A 19,906-nucleotide genomic window follows, 5' to 3' on the forward strand; every position below is an offset into this window, starting at 1 on the left:
TAGGGCTGGGCCCCGCCCCCCGCCCCCCGCCCCCCTCCCCCCTCCCGAGGGCCCCAGCCTCGAGGGTCGCGGTGTCCACGGCGGCCCAAGCCCGTCACGGCGTCCGTGCGTCCGTGCGCCGAGTGCCCGCGGGGGCCCCGGGCGTGCGGGTGCGAGGGGCGCGAGGGGCGCGAGGGGCGCGAGGCCACCAGCCGGAGGCCCTCAGGCGCCGGGCGGCCTCCCTCGGGGGCGCAGGGCCGCGCTGACCGCAGGGGCCCGAGGCTGTCGCCGTCCGCAGCCCGAGGGCGCGCCCCGCCCCGCCCCGCCCCGCCCCGCCCCGCCCCAGGTTGCCGCTCGCCGCCGCCTGCGCCTCTGCTCGCGCGCTTCCGCCCGGGCCAGGCCCCGCCCCCCCGCGCCGTCCGCCCGCGCCGCCGCCGCTCCCCCGCCGCCATGTGGGCCGCAACGGCGCGTCCGTGGGGCCTTCCCCGGGGGCTCCTGGCGCCGCCCTGGGGCCCGCGCGCGGCTCTCCTTCCGGGTGGCGCCCGAGGCCTGCGGGGCTCGCCGGTCCCCTGCGGCAAGAACCTGCTCAAGAAATTCGCCTCGAAAACTAGGTGATGCGCAGCCGGTCCGCGCGGGGCGCCGGGAAGGGGGTCCAGGGGCGGGCCCGCGCGTCGGGCGTGAGTCCGCGGGGGCGCGGGGGCTCTGCGGGCCCGGCCAGCCGCTCTCGGGCACCCGCTCCCGGTGACCCGCCGCCCGCCGGGGCCTGGTGAGCGGTGCCGCCCTCGCTCGCCGCTTCCGGGGCTCGCCCCCCCCCCCCCCCGCTGAACGCTGCGGGGGGTCTCCCCTCCCCCTCCCCATCCCCTCCCCTCCCCCATCCTCTCCCCTCCCCCATCCCCTCCCCCATCCCCATCCCCCTCCCCATCCCCTCCCCTCCCCCATCCTCTCCCCATCCCCTCCCCCATTCCCCCTCCCCCTCCTCGGTGTATTTCCCTGCATCATCTCCTCGGCGCCCCGGTGACACCGCGTGGAGTCCGTGGCCGCAGCCCGCGCCGGGACACAGGATCGTGGCCCCTCACCAGGGTGCAGTGGGCGCGTCCGAGGGCAGATCCGGGAGCCTCCCTGTCCCGGTGCCGTCCTCGCGGCCTCAGCGCTGGTCCCAGAGGGGACAGCGAGATGCGGTGCTTCTCTGACTGAAGGTCCTCCTGTGACGGGCCCAGCTCTGGGGTGGACTCGCTCCAGACCTCCGCGCAGCCGGGGCGGAGCAGAGGTCCTGCGGGGATCCGTATCCACGCCTCGGTGCCTGGTTCCTGCGTCCACAGCTTTGTTGTTCCTTTTTTATTTGAATTCAGTTTGCCCACATAGGGTGTCACACCTCGTGCGCATCCCATCACGTGCCCTCTTCATGGCCCTCCCCCAGCCACCCTGCCCCCCAGGTATCCCAGTCCCCCCATCACCCCATTCCGCGGTTCCCCATCACCCCGTGCCCCCTTGCCCTGATCACCCACACCCCACCACCCTGTCCCCCAGCCCCCCTGTCCCCTGGTCCCCTGGTCCCCCTGTCCCATCACCCCATCCCCTGGTTCCTCCACCACCCTGTCCCCAGTCACCCCATCCCCCCACCCCCAGGTACCTCATCCTCCCTCCCCCCTCCCCCCTCCCCCTCTCCTCCAGGAACGCACAGCACAGTGTGTTTCCTGGAGTCATGGTTTGTTTTTCTTTCTATTTTTTCCTTCGTTTCGATTTAAAATCCTTTTTCTGCCCCTGGATCCCATGCAGGGACCACGTTACATTCATCATCTCTTCAGGCTCCTCTTGCCCAGCGGTTTCACAGACTTTCTGATGGTCTTGATGGCTAGATGTTTTCTAATGCTCCTCTGCTGGGATGTGTGGGACTCTTGTTCTTCCCGTGGTTATGCTGGCATTATGGGTGCTTGGGGAAGGGCCATGTCCATCTGTGTACACGGTGCACACTGCCAGTGTGGTTTGTCACCTTTGGCCTGATGACTGAATGAAGTCACATGTGTCGGGTTTACCGCTGGCAAGTTACCCACACCCACTCCATCCCATCCTCTTTAGGGACTTCCCTTGCTCTTGAATGTTTGCAGTTCTGTGTGAGAGGCAAATAACCTCGTCCTACACTGACTAAAGATCAGTGTGGTCTTACAGGTGTTAACCTAATATAACTTTATCTCGCTCAGATTGTTTTAGCTTTGACCCTTGTGAGCTCTTTTTTTTTTTTTTGTTTTTGTTTTTTTTTTTTTTGTTAAAGATCTTATTTATTTATTTATTCATGAGAGATACAGAGAAAGGCAGAGACACAGGCAGAGGGAGAAGCAGGCCCCACGCAAGGATCCCGATGCGGGACTCAATCCTGGGTCTCCAGGATCACGACCTGGGCTGAAGGCAATGCCAAACTGCTGAGCCACCGGGGCTGCCCTCCCATGAGCTCTTTATTTAGCTCCTATCTCTCTTTGATGTACTTGTTGTTATGGGATTTTGTGGTGGCTTTTAAGTTTAAGAACTTTTTTCAAGCTTTATTTATTTGAGAGAGAAAACAGGAGCAGAAGGAGGGGCAGAGGGAGAAGCAGGTTCCCATCCCAGGACCCTGAGGTCATGACCTGAGCCAAAGGCAGCCACTTAACCGACTGAGCCACCCAGGTGCCCCTAAAAAACATGTTTTTGTTTTTGTTTTAGCACTTCTTCCTCAGGCTGGAGTCAGCCACTTCTCCTGGAAGCTCTGTTATTGCAGGACACCATCAGAGATGATGCCCTGAGACCCGGGGTGTCTGTCCCTTAGGCCTTTCAGCTGACAAAGCAGAAAATAGGTTTCCGTTAACCCCTGCATGCACATATTCTGTACTTGAGCACTGCAGGGATCCTTGAGTCCATACTGATGTCCAGCTCCAGTCCATCTCCACACGGCTCGTCCAGCTAGCATTCCTTGCTTATCTGTAATCTGCTGCTGAAGCGGTGAGGCCTGCCTCCCCCACCACCACCCAGTTTCCCGGTCCCGTCCAGCACGTGCATGGACCCGGGTATGGTGCTTGCGTGCAGTTTGGTAGGCATTCTTTTAAGATTCTCTTTCTGCACCTTCGGGATTGGAAGTAGACCTTAAGGAAACATTAGGAGGTTGAATTAAAACTGTCTTTTATCTCCCCTGCAACCTGTGTTGTTGATCAGAATTCTAAATTTCTTCACTCCCTGGTAACACCATCCCTGTGCCCAGGTTTGGCTCCCTAGGAAGGATTGTGCTATTGCTCTATTGAGTTGCTGTGTGATTTCATTTTCTTTCATTTGCTGTCAGCATCATAGATCTATTTTCTCTCCACAGAAAGAAGTTTTGGTATGAAGGCCCTTCGTTGGGTTCTCACTTGGTAAGTGTAGAGCAGCATCGAGAGCTGCTTTACCCTCTGGGCAGGAGTCATGGCAGTCCTTCCATTTCCACGTTCGAGCAACACAAGGTCTGCAGGGGCAGGACTGGACACACTGGGGTGTGAGTTGTCACTAGTTAAAGTAGTTGTCACTACTTAAAGATTTTATTTTAGAGGGAGAGTGAGTGAGCGAGCAGGGGGAGGGGCAGAGGGAGAGAGAATCCCATGCAGACTCCCCGCTGAGCACAAGCCTGACTGGGGCTCCATCCCACGACCCCGAGACCATGACCTGAGCTGAAACCAAGAGTTGGACACTCCACCACCCAAGCCCCCAGGCGCCCCTTGACTTAAAAATAAATTATTGTGAAGGTTTCTGGAATGTCTGTGTTATCAAACACTAGTGTCAGAATGTCCATCTGGTCTTTAGCGCGCGCGCGTGTGTGTGTGTGTGTGAGAGAGAGAGAGAGAGAGAGAGACATGTATACACGTGAATAAACTGAAATTTTACGTCATGAGTGGTTCTTGTTAGAGAAAGTACATTGTTAACAACCACTGAATTGTTTAAGAGGGAGAACTTTATGGTACGTGGGATTGTTTCAACGAGATTTCTGGATGGAAAAGCATCTACCAACACACTTGTTGTGGGGGGAGGATAGGTGAAACCTCAAGGATCTTGGTCTGTGAGTTGTGTCTTAGTGAAAGCTGAAGTGGCTCAGTCACATTGGCTTTTTTCTTGGTACTTCTGCATGGAGACGTACAAGCCGTCCCGGTTGGACTTCCTAACGAAGACTACTGCAAAGAAACCCAGGAGGGACGACCATGTGCGCCTGCGGGCACTGAACGGCCTCCTCTACAAAGCACTGATGGACCTGCTGTGCACCCCTGAAGTGAGCCAAGAGATCTGCGACCTGGACGTGCAGCTCTCCAAGGTAGGGTCGGGGCCAGAGTGGGAAGAACAGGGTGAGGCCGGCAGGCAGTGTCCTTTGACACCGCAGCCCAGTGTGAGGGAAGGGCCCACGTCTGTCACAAAGCCTCTGGGTTCAGAAGCCACGTGAAGCGTGACCATTTAAGTAGTAAAGATGGGGTATGTGTGTGGCATGCGGTGTGCAGGTGCCCAGTGGGCTTGTGGGATGGATGCACCTACATCTCTGTTGCCCTAGAGTGAGTTGAGCCAGGGGGATGTGAGGAGGGCTAGAGGTGGCAGGTTGGGCATTTTGGCACGCACCATGGGATTGGGGTCAGGGATGTTGAGGGTTCGGATTTGGAACCCAGCTCCATCTCCTATGAGAGGGTGGCAGGAGATGGTGGCCTGTGGCGGGGGTGGGGGGCTGCTGACCAGCTAGAGCTCCTGAGCTCTTGTTGGTCTCCTGGTGTTGTCTGCGTGCGAGAAAGCCCCGGAGGCTGATGCTGACCGGAGTCTGGGGCTGGGCCCCAGGTCTCTCTGACTGCAGACTTCTCAGCCTGCCGTGTGTACTGGAAGACCACAGTCTCCGCCAAGCAGAGCGCACACACAGAGGCTGTCCTGCGGGGGAGTGCTGCCCACATGAGGTGACAGTGCCGTGCTCTCTGCCTACTTGCTTTTGCGTGTACCATGAATCTCCCACTTGCTGCATCAAGTATTTTTGCTTTTAAGGAAAATCTTGGAAGCACATTCTTAAATTTCAAAATGTGATTTATGGTTTCCTGCAAGACCTGATCTAGAGCAGTGGTTCTCAGAGTGCGGTCCTAGACTTCTGGGGACTCCTGACGCCCAGATGCCCCCGTGCTCTTTGAGTGTCATGCCACAGGCTTACAGGAGAACTCAGTGCTATTTTATTTAGGATTTATTTAGGATTATCCTTGAATAAACCTTTTATTTGGGATTATCCTTGAATAAGTGGAAGTTGCTAATTTTATTAAATCCAGTGCTTCTGTGGGGTGGGGAGTGAGCGTAAACTAACCTGTGCTGGTGTGGGATGGTGGTCTCGGGAAGGTGTGCAGTTGAGCGTGAGCAGAGGCAGTCGCTCACTGGAGAGAACCAGTCAACTAGTGTGGTTTTCCAGATTCAGGAGTTTGACATTTTTCTCTAAAATGAGCAAAGTGAACCTGCCACTCTGAGGGAGAACAGTGAACTCTACTTGTTGCCAGTGTAAAATTCAAGCTTTCTTTTTTTAAAGATTTATTTGTTTATTGGGGGGGGGGGGCAGAGGAAGAAGCAGACTCTGCTGAGCAGGGAGCCCAAGGTGGCTTGACCTCAACCTTGAGATCATGACCTGAGCCAAAATCAGGAGTCGGACCTTAACCAACTGAGCCACACAGATGCCCCAAAATTCAAACTTTCAAATGAAAATTGACTTTAGAAAACTTATGTCTACCACCGTGAGTTGGATAGTGTTCCGACACTTAGACTCTGGTAACGCTAATAAGTGCAGTGTTGTGTAGTATGTGCCACCCTCTGAAAATCTGGGTAGGCTGGGGAATCCGTGTTTTCTAAACGAGTTGTCCTTGAGGCCACAGAATCACGAATAGGGAAAGAACAGTGCCCGTTTTCAGGTTCCACGGCGCAGCTAACTAAGCCATTGTTGGTTGACCTGTGGAGTACTCCTCTTCCAGTTAGGGGTCACTGTGAGACCGGATTTTCTTGTATTTCAGCCAAAATAACAGAACAACTTGAGTATAGATGGAGAGATGAGAATCCAGGGAAGCTAGGCACTGAAGAAATTTGTAACTGTGTAAACAACACCACCCTTCTTAATTTTTTTGAAAGTAGTTATATTTCATTAAAAATATCCATGTGAGCATTTAGAGGGTTTGTTATTTGAAATGAATTAACATATTTTTCAAATTCTTGTTTTTAATTTATAGCATGGTAGATATGGACAAGACACAACCCACGTTAACAAAAGCTCCTTGCATCCTCAGTGATTTTTAACAGTATAAGGACCGAACATTTTGAGAACTGTGGAGCTGGGTGATAGTGAAGGAGTTACTCCAGGGGCGCCTGGGTAACTCAGTGGGTGAAGCCTCTGCCTTCAGCTCAGGTCACCATCCCGCGGTCCTGGGCTCCCTGCTCAGTGGGGAGTCTGCTTCTCCCTCTTCCCCTCCCTCTGCTCATGCTCTCTTTCTCTTTCAAATAAATAAATAAAATCTTAAAAAAAGAGAGAAGTTAGTCCGTTTCCTCCCCAGTCCGAGGAAATGCAGAAACCTAACCCACCAGCACTCTCAGAATGGGGTTCTCTCCTCTCTCTCTCCCTTCCCTGCTCTGTCACTCTCACCAATCCCTCTTCCCTCTCACCAATCCCTCATCCATCTCCACCACGTTTTGGAGATGGGGATGAGTCCTGTGAGGAGCTAATGTTTGCATGTCCCATACCGTCTGCTTCAGTTCTCCTGACATCCGTCCCCGGAGGCCCTAGGAGTCTCTTAAATTGTGTATCAAAGAGTGTTCAGTTTATTCTATTTTTTTCTTGTTAACAGAAACGAGAAAAAGATTTCCAATAAATGTTGGCAATAGCAGTATTGTTTTCCTTTTGTTTTTCTTTAAAGATTTTATTTATTTATTCATGAGAGACACACACAGAGAGAGAGGCAGAGACACAGGCAGAGGAAGAAGCAGGCTCCATGTAGGGAGCCCAACACGGGACTCCATCCCTGGTCTCCAGGATCAGGCCCTGGGCTGAAGGCGGCGCTAAACTGCTGAGCCACCCGGGCTGCCCGCAGTATTGTTTTCTGATTAATTTTTAGGTAATCAGGAAATCCAGCTAAACAGACTATCCCTTTCCTAGCTCCTGCGCTCATCCTGCTCACCTGAGGTTTAGTGTGGAGGCTTTCTTGTACCTGTGTGTCACTGTGCAGAGAGGCTGTCCCAGCAGTGTCTTCCCTGGAGGCTAATGCAGCTGATTTCACCTCAATGTGCATGCTGGAGCCACTGCAGATGATGACGTATGTGTGGCTCTGGGTGCTTGAGGACCTCCATGCACGTCTGTGGCCTTGCTGCCAGTGAATGTCTGCTGAGTGGAGGAATGGGGTCGGGGCAGGCTCTTCGTGCCCAGACCTCGCAGCCCATGGCCACCACCATGCCCAGGAGGCTCTGAGCTAAGACCAGGTTATTCATAAGGATCTCAAGAGTTTTATTTAGGCAATTAGAAATAGTCGTGATAATGGGCAGTTGGCTAAGGATGAGTTTCCTGCACTGACATCCTTGTGTTTGTGTAAGGTGATGAGCAAATCTCATGTTTTATCTCTCCTTGAGATGATTGTATATTCTTGTTTCTGCAACTGTCACGTACAATGTCTCTCTCCAGGCACCTTCTGATGGCCCAACAGATCCTAAGGAACGTGCCGCCAATAGTGTTCATTCAGGACAGAGGCAGTTTGGCTCTGGCGGAGGTACGGCTTTAAATAACTCACTTCTCTGACAGGAGCTTACTACAGGGGTAAGATCTTACATGTAATCTTCACATATTCGAATGCTGATGTGTGTAGTTAAAAGAAATAATCCTTTGATCAGTTCATGTGGGAAGTGAGGCTCCCAGGCACCCGTCCTAGCCAGATTCCCTAGAGGTAACCACTTTTTCTGGCTCTTTAAAAAAATGTTTACCATTAAATCTCTAGCTAGGAAACCAAATCTTGGTTTCTCAGCTTACAAACTGTCTTCCTCTTCGGATTCAACCTAAGTTACATTACACTAAAGGTTACGTCCTGTTAATTGTAAGTTAATTATAAAGGTTACAAATTGTAAGTTTATATATATTTTTCTGTGTCGTAGTTACTTGATGGTTATTAAGGTGTGTTATGCTTTTCTTTTTTTTAGGAAACAGGTTTTGCTTTCATTGGCTAGATAGAAAAATATGCAACATTTATGCAATAATTAATTAGGAAACTAGCTTTTGCTATGACACAAAGTAAATAAGGCCATTTTAAATCTTGTTTGAAAACATTGCATGCTTTTCTGCCATGGAAAAAGCTTATTAGCGACACCTAATAAACCGCTGGGTGGCTCAGCAATTGGGTGTCTGCCTTTGGCTCAGGGTGTAATCCCTAGATTGGGGATTGGGTCCCCACGGGGAGCCTGCTTTGCCCTCTGCCATTGTCTCTCATGAGTAAATAAATAGAATAAAAAAAAAAAAGGAAAAAGCTTATTAAAGCAGACTTAATTATTAGTAACAACATTGTTTGAAATAAAATACAGAGTGCTCTTTCAGGTTATTGAACAAAGACACTGCTCATGCACTAGTAAGCAGTCCAAGTTCAGGTCAGAGGATCTTTTGATTAGTGAGTTTAATGAATTTTATTTAGTGAGCTTATAGCTTCAGTTTTCAGTGCACAGAAGGCTCTTCACTCTATGCTTTTTTAATTAAGTCAGTTTCAGTTCAGTTCTCAAAAACCAAGGGTAGATAAAAAACTGACTTCCTCATAGGTCAGGGATAATGCCAATGTATAACTTGCACATTTTGTTTTATTTATTTATTTTTTAATATTTTATGTAAATTTAGTTTGTCAACATATAGTATAACAGTGCTCATCTCGTCATGTATATTACACTTTAAAAAGTTTAGAAAAACACCTAGTCGGTAGCATTTATGGTATTATTATAGTTAGGGAGCTGTTGGTCACCACAGGACTAGATAGTATTTTTTTCTTTACTTTTGCTTCTTTATTTCTTTTCTTTTATTTTTAAGATTTTGTTAATTTATTCGTGAGAGAGGCACAGAGAGAGGCAGAGACACAGGCAGAGGGAGAAGCAGGCTCCATGCAGGGAGCCCGATGTGGGACTCAATCCTGGGACCCCAGGATCACAACCCGAACCAAAGGCCAACGCTCAACTGCTGAGCCACCTAGATGCCCCATTTTTATTTATTTTAAATGTTTATTTATTTGTTTGAGAGAAAGTGCAGGTGCATGTGAGCGGGGGTGGGGGGGTGGGGGCAGAGGGGCAGAGGGAGAGAGAATCTCCAGCAGACCCCCTGCCCCAGGGCTCAATCCCATGATCCGGAGGTCATGACCAAGCTATACCAGGAGTCAGATGCTCAGGCACCCCAGGACTAGATAGTACGTAATCCACAGAGGAAAACAAATCTAAATAGACATTTTCAGTTTTTGTTGGTGGTTATTCAAGCAATACTGAAAACATATGAATAATAACCTTGATGGATACGTGATTTTTGTGGCTAGAAAGGGAAACAAAGGGGTAGAGTGAGCAGCACCACTTAATTTAGAGCATCAAGTATAATTTAGGCTATGGAGTGTGCTGGGAAGATGCATGGAGGAACTCACCCACACACAGTGGGTCGAGCTGGTAGGAGGATGTATCACTGCACTGTGGGAGAGCCCTCTACTCACATTACACCATGACTTGTCCCTCTAGGGGGCAGGAGGTCCTATCTGGCCTGTGGCCCCCTTTTTAGAAGAAGTCATTGGAGGAGGGAAGTGCAGGCAGTGCTCAGAGCATCGCAGGCAGGTGTGTCTGCAGAGATCCTGCTGCTGGGTGTTTGCTGTGGAGGCCACTTGGGCCTGTCCAGCCTGTGTCCTCCCACGTCCTTCCTGGGCTTCTGCTTGCCTCCTTGTTCTTAGGTTTCTGTGTCCCTGTAGCTGGGAGCAAGCAGAGGCTGAACCAGAGGGGGATCTGGGGCAGGTGATTCGCGGAGGGCACGGCTGTGACCTGTTGCTCTTCCTAAGTCCCGGCAGTGTTTTTTGAAGTAGGGGCTAAAGCCAGCCAGTAGTACAGCAGTTTGGACAGACACACGCATGTGAAATTGAGGATTACGGATGAAACTGAGTCTCTGCCTGTCAGCTTATTTTTGTATTTCTGTATCTTGTGTTGGTTGTGTCACGTTGAAAAATTGTTGATAAAAGCAGTGATAGCGGCCGGCAGTGCTTTCAACACCTTGCTTTGCATTCCTAGAATCATCTCCATGACTCTGAGCATTTGAAAGAAGAGCAGTAATGAGCTCTGCCCAAACTGAACCCCCAGTAGCTTTTTTTTTTTTTAATTTTTTTTTTTTTAATTTTTATTTATTTATGATAGTCACACAGAATGAGAGAGAGAGAGAGAGGCAGAGACACAGACAGAGGGAGAAGCAGGCTCCATGCACCGGGAGCCCGACGTGGGACTCGATCCCGGGTCTCCAGGATCGCGCCCTGGGCCAAAGGCAGGCGCTAAACCGCTGCGCCACCCAGGGATCCCCCCCCAGTAGCTTTTAGCCATGTTGGTGTCCATGCCTGTAAACACGCAGCGGAGCTCAGGGAAACAACCGTGGAAACCAGAGAGATGCCAGTGTGCACACTCCCCTGAGAGGTTTCCATTAGAGTCCTGGCCACAGCCAGTGTGCCAGAATCCCACTGTGGGAACCTCCTGTGCGGGGGGCTGAGCAGCACCCCCTGCGTACTCTTCACCCTGTGTCCTGCCACCCAAAGTTCCCGTGGCAGGGGCTGTGGAAACGAGAGTGTGCAGTAGGGACGTGCATGGAGTGCTGGCGGCACGGCTTCCTGTGTCAGCTGAGAACAGTGGACATGCGCCCCTCACCGCTCAGCTGACATGGAGCTGAGGAAAGGCCATGTTCCTGTGACTCTGTTTATAAGTCAGACAGTGTGACAGACCTTTGCTGATGGAAGTCACAGTGGCAGCTGTCTCTGAGGAAGGCAGAGGGTGGGAGGGACGTGAAAGGGCTTCTGGGGTTCATTACCTCGACGTCGGGATGGCTGTTGGTGCAGTGCATCTGTGACATGTCCCCGAGCTGCACACTTGATTTGTGCACATCTCCCGTGTGTTACATTTCAATCAAAGAGTTTTTAAAATACTGATTTTTTTCATGATTGTAAAGGAGAAAATGTAAACTTTCAAAGAAAATACATCAACTATGGTACCAGTGTTGTGATTTATTACACATTTGTCTGTCCCCTGGCTGACCATCAGGCGAGTTCACCTAAGCACATGGGCTGCTTGCTCTCCATAGTCAGGCCTGAGTCCTCCCAGACAGTGGGGTCCGAGCAGCCCCGCCTCTCACTCAGAGGTCAGCTTAGAGCCGCTGCCATCCCTGTGTGGGTTCTCTGGGCTCAGAGTTGGCCGGGAGTTACCTTGCAGCCTTCTATGTGTGTCAGGGTTTGGTTGCATTTACATCGCGTTCTTGGTTAGGGCTTCACAGATGAGCCTCTGAGGCCTGGGCTGCGGGCAGTGCCCTCTGTCCTCACCCTCCTCCCACCAGCTCCAAAGTAGTTTCCCCAGGTTAGAATTCAGGAGTTTCACATGAATACAAGCAGACACCTGGCTGCTTATGCCTGGCACAGATTTTGAGGTTCACCTTGTTTCATGTGTAGGTGGTTCCTTCTTGCTGAATGACCCGATTATCCTCCCATGGATGTTAGTTTCTGTTTCTGATTTTTGGCTACTCTGAGTAAAGCTGCTCTCAATGGCAGTGCACACATCTTTGCGTGAGTGTGTTCCTTTTATTTCTTGCAGGTCAACATGTAGGAGTGGCCAGTAGGTGTTCTAGTTCTTGGGAAACTGCTGGTCAGAGTTACCAGGCTGTGTGACCATCTGCTCCCACCTGATGCTGGAGGCCCTGCTGCATGTGCTGAGGCCGTTCTGGTGGTGCACTGTGGTGACTAATTCTGCTGAGCATCTTCCCAAGCACGTGTTGGCCGTTCTTGTGAAGTCTGTTCAAGTCTTATGCCGATTCTTACAAGGTTTGCTGAGAGTGGGGTGTGTGAATGGTCATGTGTCCAGCACAGGCCCCCTTGGCAGGTACAAGCGGATGTGTTCTCTGAGCTCACTCGGGAGATGTCCACTCAGTGCTTGTTTTGTGGCATCATCAGTCCTGTTTTCTGGGGACTGACTTTTCTCCTGGTTCTTCTGTTTTTACACTGGTGGTTTTTACTGGCGTGCCGTTGGTTTGTGGTGATGCTTTGTGTTGCTGTGCGATGGCAGGCCACCAGCCTGGGCTGTCTTGGGCTTGCCCTGCAGCAGGGTAGGGTCTCAGGAGCATGTCCTGGGCCCGCCAGTGGGTGGGTAAAGGTGTGAGCCGTGCTCGGTGTCCACAGAGAGGCTCTGGTGGGACCCTCACAGAGGAGAACCCTCGTGCCTAGGTTATTAGGCTCCTCAGCCAACATGGAGCTGGATTTGTGTGCTGGACCCGACGTGACTTTATCGCTATGCCAGGAGGCTTTCTTTTCCCAAATAAAAATTCTGTGGCAAAATTGAAGTATTTTACACACATCATTAGGACTTACTTATGTAAACTAACATTTACTGGGTTTTTTCGTAAGTTTGCCTGACGTTTACAAGTTTCAGGCATAGTTTTAAAAAATCATCTGTTATCAGAGAAAATGTGATTGTAAGTAGCAGGTTTGAAAGCACAGACTGGCAGACAGTGTCACTCCTGGATGGTGTCAGCAGAGGGACTATTTAAGCTGGTACGGTGAGGTTCACCGTGAGCCAGGCTCTGATGCCCGTGGTAGATAGGTGTGGCTTGCTGAATTACCCTGTCCATGCTCTTCAGGTTGACCGGTTACTGGCCAGTGCTGATTTTGGAGCCCCGGACAAGAAAGAAGACTCTGTGCAAGACGATGTCAGGTATATGAGGACCTGATTTTTATTCTCTTTTTTTAAAAATATTTTATTTATTTATTCTTGAGAGACACAGAGAGAGAAAGAGGCAGGGACACAGGCAGAGGGAGAAGCAGGCTCCATGCAGGGATCCCGACGTGGGACTCGATCCCAGGACTCCAGGATCATGCCTTGGGCTAGAGGCGGCGCTAAACCCCTGAGCCACCTGATTTTGATTCTTTGGGCAGATGTACAGATGTGGAGTTGCTGGTTGCTGTGGCGGTGGCATCGTCTTGCACCCTCTGCGGCTGTGTGGGTCCTGCCCTGGGGCCCAGACCTGCAGCAGCCTGTGGCGGGTCCCACGGCCAGCCCTGCAGCGGTTCCTAGCACCTCCACAAGGCAGTTAGGAGGGCCTCCATGGCCCCCGCAGAAGTGCTGGGGCCCATGGCTCCTCAAGGGGGGCAAATGTCTCTCCCCACCCTCTTCATCCGCACTGCAGTTTTCTTGAATGCGTACTATACCCTGTTCTGGCATGAGGGTACTTCCATGAACAGAACAGATGAGCCTTTGGAGCTCGCATTTTGCTGGGAGAGGCCAGTGGGGAGCAAAGGGTGCCACAGGTGACTATAGACACCCTTTCTGGTTGGCGGTTTGGGAGGCGGATGGGTGGGGGTGGTGTTGTGGTTTCCAGTTGGACAGGCTCTGTGTGAGAAAGAGATTGGGGCCTCGAGGGTACTTGTGGAGGGGCTGCATTCCAGTGGGGAGGAGCTCCAGCAGGTGCTCAGACCGGTGCATTAATGTCGTGGGTACAGTTGTGGGGCCATGGTCACCAGCCCGAGGGCTGTGGAGCTGGAGCCCCAGGCAGTGGGGAGCCCAGCCCAGGGGTGTGAGAGCCTCAGAGCTGAGCAGGAAAGGGTTAGAGGCCAGACTTGGGTTTTGGAAGTGTTGTACCAGGTTTGCTCTTCCCTTTGGTTTCCCAGGTAACCCGAGGGCTAGATCTGAAAGGCCCCCGAAATTCTGTTTCACTGGCTGGCCTAGCACATGGCCATGTTTGGGAAAATAGATGGAAACATGAGAAGGGCTATGTCGGGCTGTGCTGCCCCACGTAGCAGTTGTGGGCTGGGGTGGGGTGGGGGTGCTAGTACCAAAGCCCCTTCCCAGTGTTGTCTTCCCAGCTTCCCCTAGACTTGGAGCAGCGCACAGGCACATGGAGGTGGGGCTGGGGAGTGCTGTCCTGCGGCTTCGCTTGAGCTTCACCTGACGCTTTTTCTCCCTCCAGGAGTCCCAGGGCCCTGGACGCTCCTACACAGCAAGTCACTCTGGCCTCCACTACGTGCTCAAGTCTGTGCGGCATTGATCATGAGGCGCTCAACAAACAAATCATGGAGTACAAGAAGCAGAGAGGGCAAGGCTGTAGGACTGTGAGCCCTGAGGTGTCGCAGCTGACAGCTGGTCTGGCATCACAGACAAGAGCAGGAAAGGTGGTGGCTGTGCCCTGCGCAGACGGTGACCTCTCCCCCAGGAACCACCTGTCGGGGGCGGGGAGCACTAAGCCCCACCCTGACCTCAGTGGGGCTTGGGGTGTGGACAGCAGCTCCGAGGAACAGAGCAGGGGGCGGTGAGGGACCAAGGCAGGAAGGGTGGAGGTGACCAAGTGGCGGGGAGGGGGTGAGGTTCCGGCTCTGCCAGCAGAACCACGGGCTCCACATGTACTGCACAGCCTGGCAGCGGGTGGACTCATAGCTCTAGCTTGGGTTAGACGCCTGTGGAAATTCTTTAGGTGGATGGCACCAGTCGGCCCACTTAGAGGCTCATGGGGCACTTGCACACCATCTAGAACATGCACAGCTGCCTGCTGCATTGTTCCCAGTTAGGAAGGCAGAGTGTCGCCATGTTTGCACGTTTCAGCTCATGCCCGAAAAGCCGTCCTCAGGGTCTCCATAAGAACGGCCCTGAGTCTGCTTTTCCCCAGGGCAGGATGGCCGTGGTGTGCCTTGTCGGACGAGTACCGTTGGAAGGAAGTATAATAAATCTTTAAGTCTGACCTCGAGAAATGTCGTTCTGGGCATGGGGCTCCTCCCTTTCCCAAATATCATCAGTGTCAAGATGCTGAAAACAGCATCAGCGGAGTATACGTGATCACACGTGCACCAGTGAGACACAGCAAGGAAGCTTGTGACATGGCCTTTGGGGGAGCACAGCTTCCACATGTGTGAACAGTCAGCTCTGCGGTGCTGGTATGCCCCCCGTGCACCTGCCAGCGTAGCCCCTGTGGAAGGGGCACCTCCAGGATGCGGGAGACTGCCGTAGGAGCTCCAAGCATGTTGTTGTCTGGGGGCACGTGTGTGGTCCTTGCTGACCCGGAGACCTGGAAGGTGCGGGTAACCGGAGTGTTTCTCGAGGAGCACACGTGCTGACCAGAGGAGGAACATCCAGACCAAGGCTGCACGTATCTGAAAATACCTCTGGGTTGGTTCTAATCAGGAATCTAGTGAGGCAGGATGGCAGACCTGGAGAGGACAGTCCTGTGTTCAGTGTCCCTGGGAGGCAGGGCCGCTTGGGGAAGCACCAGGCTTGGTCAGGAGGCAGAGGAACAGGAGAGGGGTGGGTGGGCAAGGCTGATGCTGAGACTTCTGTGGGCTCTGGACTGTAGGAGCATGGGCCCTGGAGACACAGGCAGGGGAGATGCTGACGAGTGGGGTGTGGGCTCTGGTCGGTGGGCTTGCGTATTAATGCAGGGCCATGGTTTGCCATGTTGAAGAGTTAGCCTGGGCAGGGGGGCAGGCCAGCAAGGCCCCCAAGATGGTAAAAACATCGTTAACACAGAACATCCGGAACCCTCTGCACCAAGCAGCCTGCTCAGTGGCTGCCAGGTCTGGGTTTACGCTGCAGAAGGTGCCCAGACCCCAAATGCAGCACAGTGGGCGTGGCTTCTGGGTTGTGAGGCCCAACCACCGTGAGGGCCCGTTGGTGTTCCCTGTGGCCTGAGAAATCTGAGGCAAAGCAGGACACAGAGCCAGAGAGGAGACTGAGAGCCGCTTGTCCCTGGGCTTGTGGCAGAAAATCAGGGTTTCAAGACCAAAGACACAGGGAGAAGGCAAGATGCAGGTTTCTTGTATTTGAAGAGAACCCAGGATGGTCTATGTGCTGACCCAGTGGGGCAGACGCGGCAACCTTGTGCTGCGCGGAAGCGCTTTCCAGCCCTGTGACTGCTCTAGGTTCTTTTTTTTTTTTTAAAGATTTTTTATTTATTTATTCATAGAGATGCAGAGAGAGAGAGAGACCGGCAGAGGAAGAAACAGGCTCCATGCAGAGAGCCTGACATGGGACTCAATCCAGGGTCTCCAGGATCACACCCTGGGCTGCAGGCGGCGCTGAACCACTGCGCCACCGGGGCTGCCCTGCTCTGGGTTCTGTAGGCTGATCTGTCCTCCGCTCAGTGCCATCCAGCTGTCAGAGAAGCGTGTCCACCTCAGGGGGTCCTAGTGTGGCTCTGCTGTGTGGACACCTAGGGAGCCTGGCAGGTGTTCTGTGTCTTCTAACATGTGAGGGGACAAGGGGAACAGTTGAATCGGTGTCTACTGGAGACTGCATTTCTTACCTCCTGAGGATGTGCGAGCTGGACGACCCTCTGCAGCGCAGCCCCTGACGTGGCTGGGGTTTCATGTCCTCCTGAAAGCCATGCCTGTCAGAATCCAGCGTGCCTGCAGTTAAAACCCCTCTGGAATCCTGAGCAGTCACTGAGCGTCCTAGCCTCAGGTTTACCTCGCAGAAGGTGAGCACACACCTGTGTGGCTTTTCAGTGTTGATTTGATCACAGGTTTAGATTTGGACACCTGGATGGGAAGCCGAGGATGAGCAGATTTTGTGCTGAGATGGGAAGCTCAGAACGACAGTGAGGCGCAGACCTTGCAAACGTGCCTGCAGATGGCCCAGCAGTGGCCGCAAGCACAGTAGGCAAGCCTCCAGCGGGCTTCCAGGGCTCCGAAGCCCCCAGGAGGAGGTGGCATAGGCCTCCCGCAGAGGCACCGTGGAGGAGAGCCACACGCCCATGAACTGTTACAGCAGCGGTCAGGCCTGACAACCTTTCCGTTGACTTCTCAGGTTCCCAGGTTCTTGCTGTATTCCTCAGGCCTGCACATGTCTGATTGACGCCTTGTCTTGCTGGGTGTTCACTGGGTGTTGGCTAGTGTGCTTCTTGCTGGGCTGAAACCAACACTCACATGCCCTCCAAAGAGTGGTCGTGTTGAAGGGGAGCTGGGCCTTTGCCACCTGCATTGGGAGGAGCTCTGCTCCGCTGCAGTCGGGGTCAGCTCCAGACTAGCCAGGACCAGCCAACTTGCAATGAGTCCTGCTTTCCTATGTCTCCAGGTAGTTTCCCTTTTAGTCTCCCCAACCCTGCCAGTTCTGTGTGGTTCATGCCTCCCTGCCACTGAGCCTTGGTTTCTGAGACTTTGAATCTGGGTAAGACAAGCGCTGGAGTCTTGCTTTTCCCTCCTAGAACAGGAACCATGCAGATTGGCCTGTGTCCAAGATTCTGGCAAAGCAGGATGTCAGGAGTTCTATTCTGTCTGCAGGGCACAGAGGTCAAATGGAGATCCCACTACATCCCCTTGGGCATGGGTGCGCCAGGCTCCCCGGAACTGGAAGTGTAAAAGCAGCAGCTTCTTCCCTAGCACCTGGCCAGGATGACCACACAGGCAGAGTGTAGTGCACAGCCTGCAGTGTTTGCCTTTCCTTCTCTCTGCGGTGCACAGGGTGCCAGACAGTGTTAGAGAACCGACTTCCTCTGTCCGCTCAGAGCTGAGGTGACACAGTCGTCATAGAGATGCCACTAGATCAGAACCCAAAGTTTGCAGTGACTGAAGGCACAAAACATTGTTGCTAGATCTGGATTAAGCTTCCAAGCATTCTAGAATGCATGTCCCTGTAGCACCATTTTCTGTGTATTTTCAAATTCACTTAGGATAGCACCGCTCAATAGGAACCACGAGGTTAGGCACAGCCTTGTTTAGTAAGCTATTCTGGGAAGAATATGTGTACAAGAAACTCTCAGATGTCCTGTAAATCCTCTTGACTCAGCCCCAAACATAAACTTCCCTTATGTGCTGGCATGGCAGACAGCTTGTACACTGGTTCTGGACGTGCTGGGTGCAGGCTGTAGACATGAGCCAGCACGTCAGAGTGGCCAACAGGATGGTGGCATCCACATTGTGTGGGCTGGACCTTCTGCTGGGATTCTGTTTTGAATTCCTGATGTTGGTCCCTGCTCAGACCCATGGCTTGTAAATTGGCACATGGCTACATTACTGCACCACACATCATTAGAATCAGGAAGGTTTGTGAGGAGTCAGTGGCTGCCATCCCACTCCCATGCTCATCTACTGTGTCTTCAAAGCAGGTTTTACTAGAGTATATTAATCTTGGTCACAAAGCCAAGAATAATTGCATGTATTTTAGTTACCAGGAGAAAAGCAGGGAAGAACCATCCAGAAATGTCATTGAGAAATGACAAGGTCTGTGGCAGATTCTTGTCTGAATTCTATGGATGCAAACCAACAGAGCCTGAAAGTGTGCTACATACAGCCTCAGAGCACTATATTAAAGTATGTGTGTGAATGCCCGTGTGTGCGATTGTGTTTGTACATGTGCAAGTCTAAGTGCACATGTGAAGTGTGTGTGTGTGTGTGTGTGTGTGAGAGAGAGAGAGAGAGAGAGTGCATGTGTGTGTGTGCCTGTTCACAAGCTATTAGGCTATAAGGTCTTTTTTTTTTTTTTTAAAGATTTTATTTATTCACGAGAGACACGGAGAGAGAGGCAGAGACAGGCAGAGGGAGAAGCAGGCTCCATGGAAGGGAGCCAGATGTGGGACTCGATCCCGGGTCTCCCAAGATCATGCCCTGGGCTGAAGGTGGCACTAAACTGAGCCACCCGGGCTGTTCAACTATTGGGTCTTTTTAAAAAATATTAGAGGGATGTCTGGGTGGTTTAGCGGTTGAGCACCTGCCTTTAGCCCAGGGTGTGATCCGGGGTCCTGGGATCTAGGCCCGCATCAGACTTCCCACAGGGAGCCTGCTTATCTTTCTGCCTGTGTCTCTGCCTCTCTATCTGTGTCTCTCATGAATAAATAAAATAAAAAAAAATTTTAGAGCACCCACGAGCAGTGGGGAGGGGTAGAGGGAGAGGGAGAAGCAAGCTCTCTGCTGAGCAGGGAGCCTGATATGGGGCTGTATCCCAGAACCCTGGGATCATGTCGTGAGCCAAAGAAAGACACCTAACTAACCGAGCCACTCGGGGTTCCCCAGGCTATGATGTCTTAAGGCACAACATTCATAACCAGGCCATCTGGGCATTGCCACTGACCCTTTTGTTGTTTTGGTTCCATTTTGAGAAGTCTCAACCATCAGGGTTAGGGAGGAGGCAGGATTTGAAGATCAGGCCCAATATAGTTTCAAAGCTGTGCTTTTTTGGGTAGAAACACAATGGAGACTTCTGACCCTTTTCTGTAATGAAATAATGTTGAAAATGTTCTGATGCACAGCAATGTCTAGACACCACCCCCACCCCGGAATCTGTGGTAACAGTTGGGTCTGGAGTCTACCCTTGCCCCTCCTCTTACAGGGGCCCTGGTCTTTGTGCCTATGTGATAAAATGGAGGGCATGAGGGTGTCAGAATCGAGAGAGGGCTTGGGGGAGAAATTTTTCTGACCCTTGGCATAGAGACTGCCTGCAAAAAGGAGAAAAAAACAATTACCTCTGGGAAAGAGGAGAATCTGATTTCCAGAGTTACCATATGGTTAGATTCAAAAGTCCAGTTTGCAACAAAAAAGTCATAAGGCACACAAAAACAGGAAGGTGTGGCCCATTTAAAGGAAAAAAAAGATACCATCCCTGAGAAAGACCTGATGGCAGTTCTACTAGACAAAGACTTTAAAGCAACTGTCTTGCTCCTCAACTAATGAAAGAAGTGGAGCAAATCAACAAAACAACCTTTGAACAAAATGGAACTATCACAAAGAGAAAGCAAAAAGAA

General features: G+C 52.1%; 1 protein-coding gene across 1 annotated transcript; it reads left to right on the forward strand.

The window, feature by feature from the left end:
• Positions 1-389: 389 nt before the first annotated feature.
• Positions 390-14,917, forward strand: RBFA (ribosome binding factor A). The gene is made up of 7 exons (XM_055303097.1): positions 390-590; positions 3,311-3,353; positions 4,103-4,279; positions 4,786-4,898; positions 7,634-7,718; positions 12,827-12,900; positions 14,153-14,917. Exons 1-7 carry the CDS (start codon positions 430-432, stop codon positions 14,493-14,495), a joined length of 996 nt encoding a protein of 331 aa, XP_055159072.1. The 5' UTR covers positions 390-429; the 3' UTR covers positions 14,496-14,917.
• The last annotated feature ends 4,989 nt before the right edge of the window (positions 14,918-19,906 follow it).

The sequence above is a fragment of the Nyctereutes procyonoides genome, unplaced genomic scaffold, assembly GCF_905146905.1.
Source record: "Nyctereutes procyonoides isolate TBG_1078 unplaced genomic scaffold, NYPRO_anot_genome, whole genome shotgun sequence".
Classification (NCBI taxonomy): domain Eukaryota; kingdom Metazoa; phylum Chordata; class Mammalia; order Carnivora; family Canidae; genus Nyctereutes; species Nyctereutes procyonoides.

What these genes read in the sequence shown, in the direction of transcription:
- RBFA (XM_055303097.1), top strand. Translation starts at nt 430, where the DNA reads ATGTGGGCCGCAACGGCGCGTCCGTGGGGCCTTCCCCGGGGGCTCCTG. An exon ending in CTTCGTTGGGTTCTCACTTG is followed by an intron (nt 3,354 to 4,102) that starts GTAAGTGTAGAG and finishes TTCTGCATGGAG; the next exon opens with ACGTACAAGCCGTCCCGGTT. An exon ending in TCTGTGCAAGACGATGTCAG is followed by an intron (nt 12,901 to 14,152) that starts GTATATGAGGAC and finishes TTCTCCCTCCAG; the next exon opens with GAGTCCCAGGGCCCTGGACG.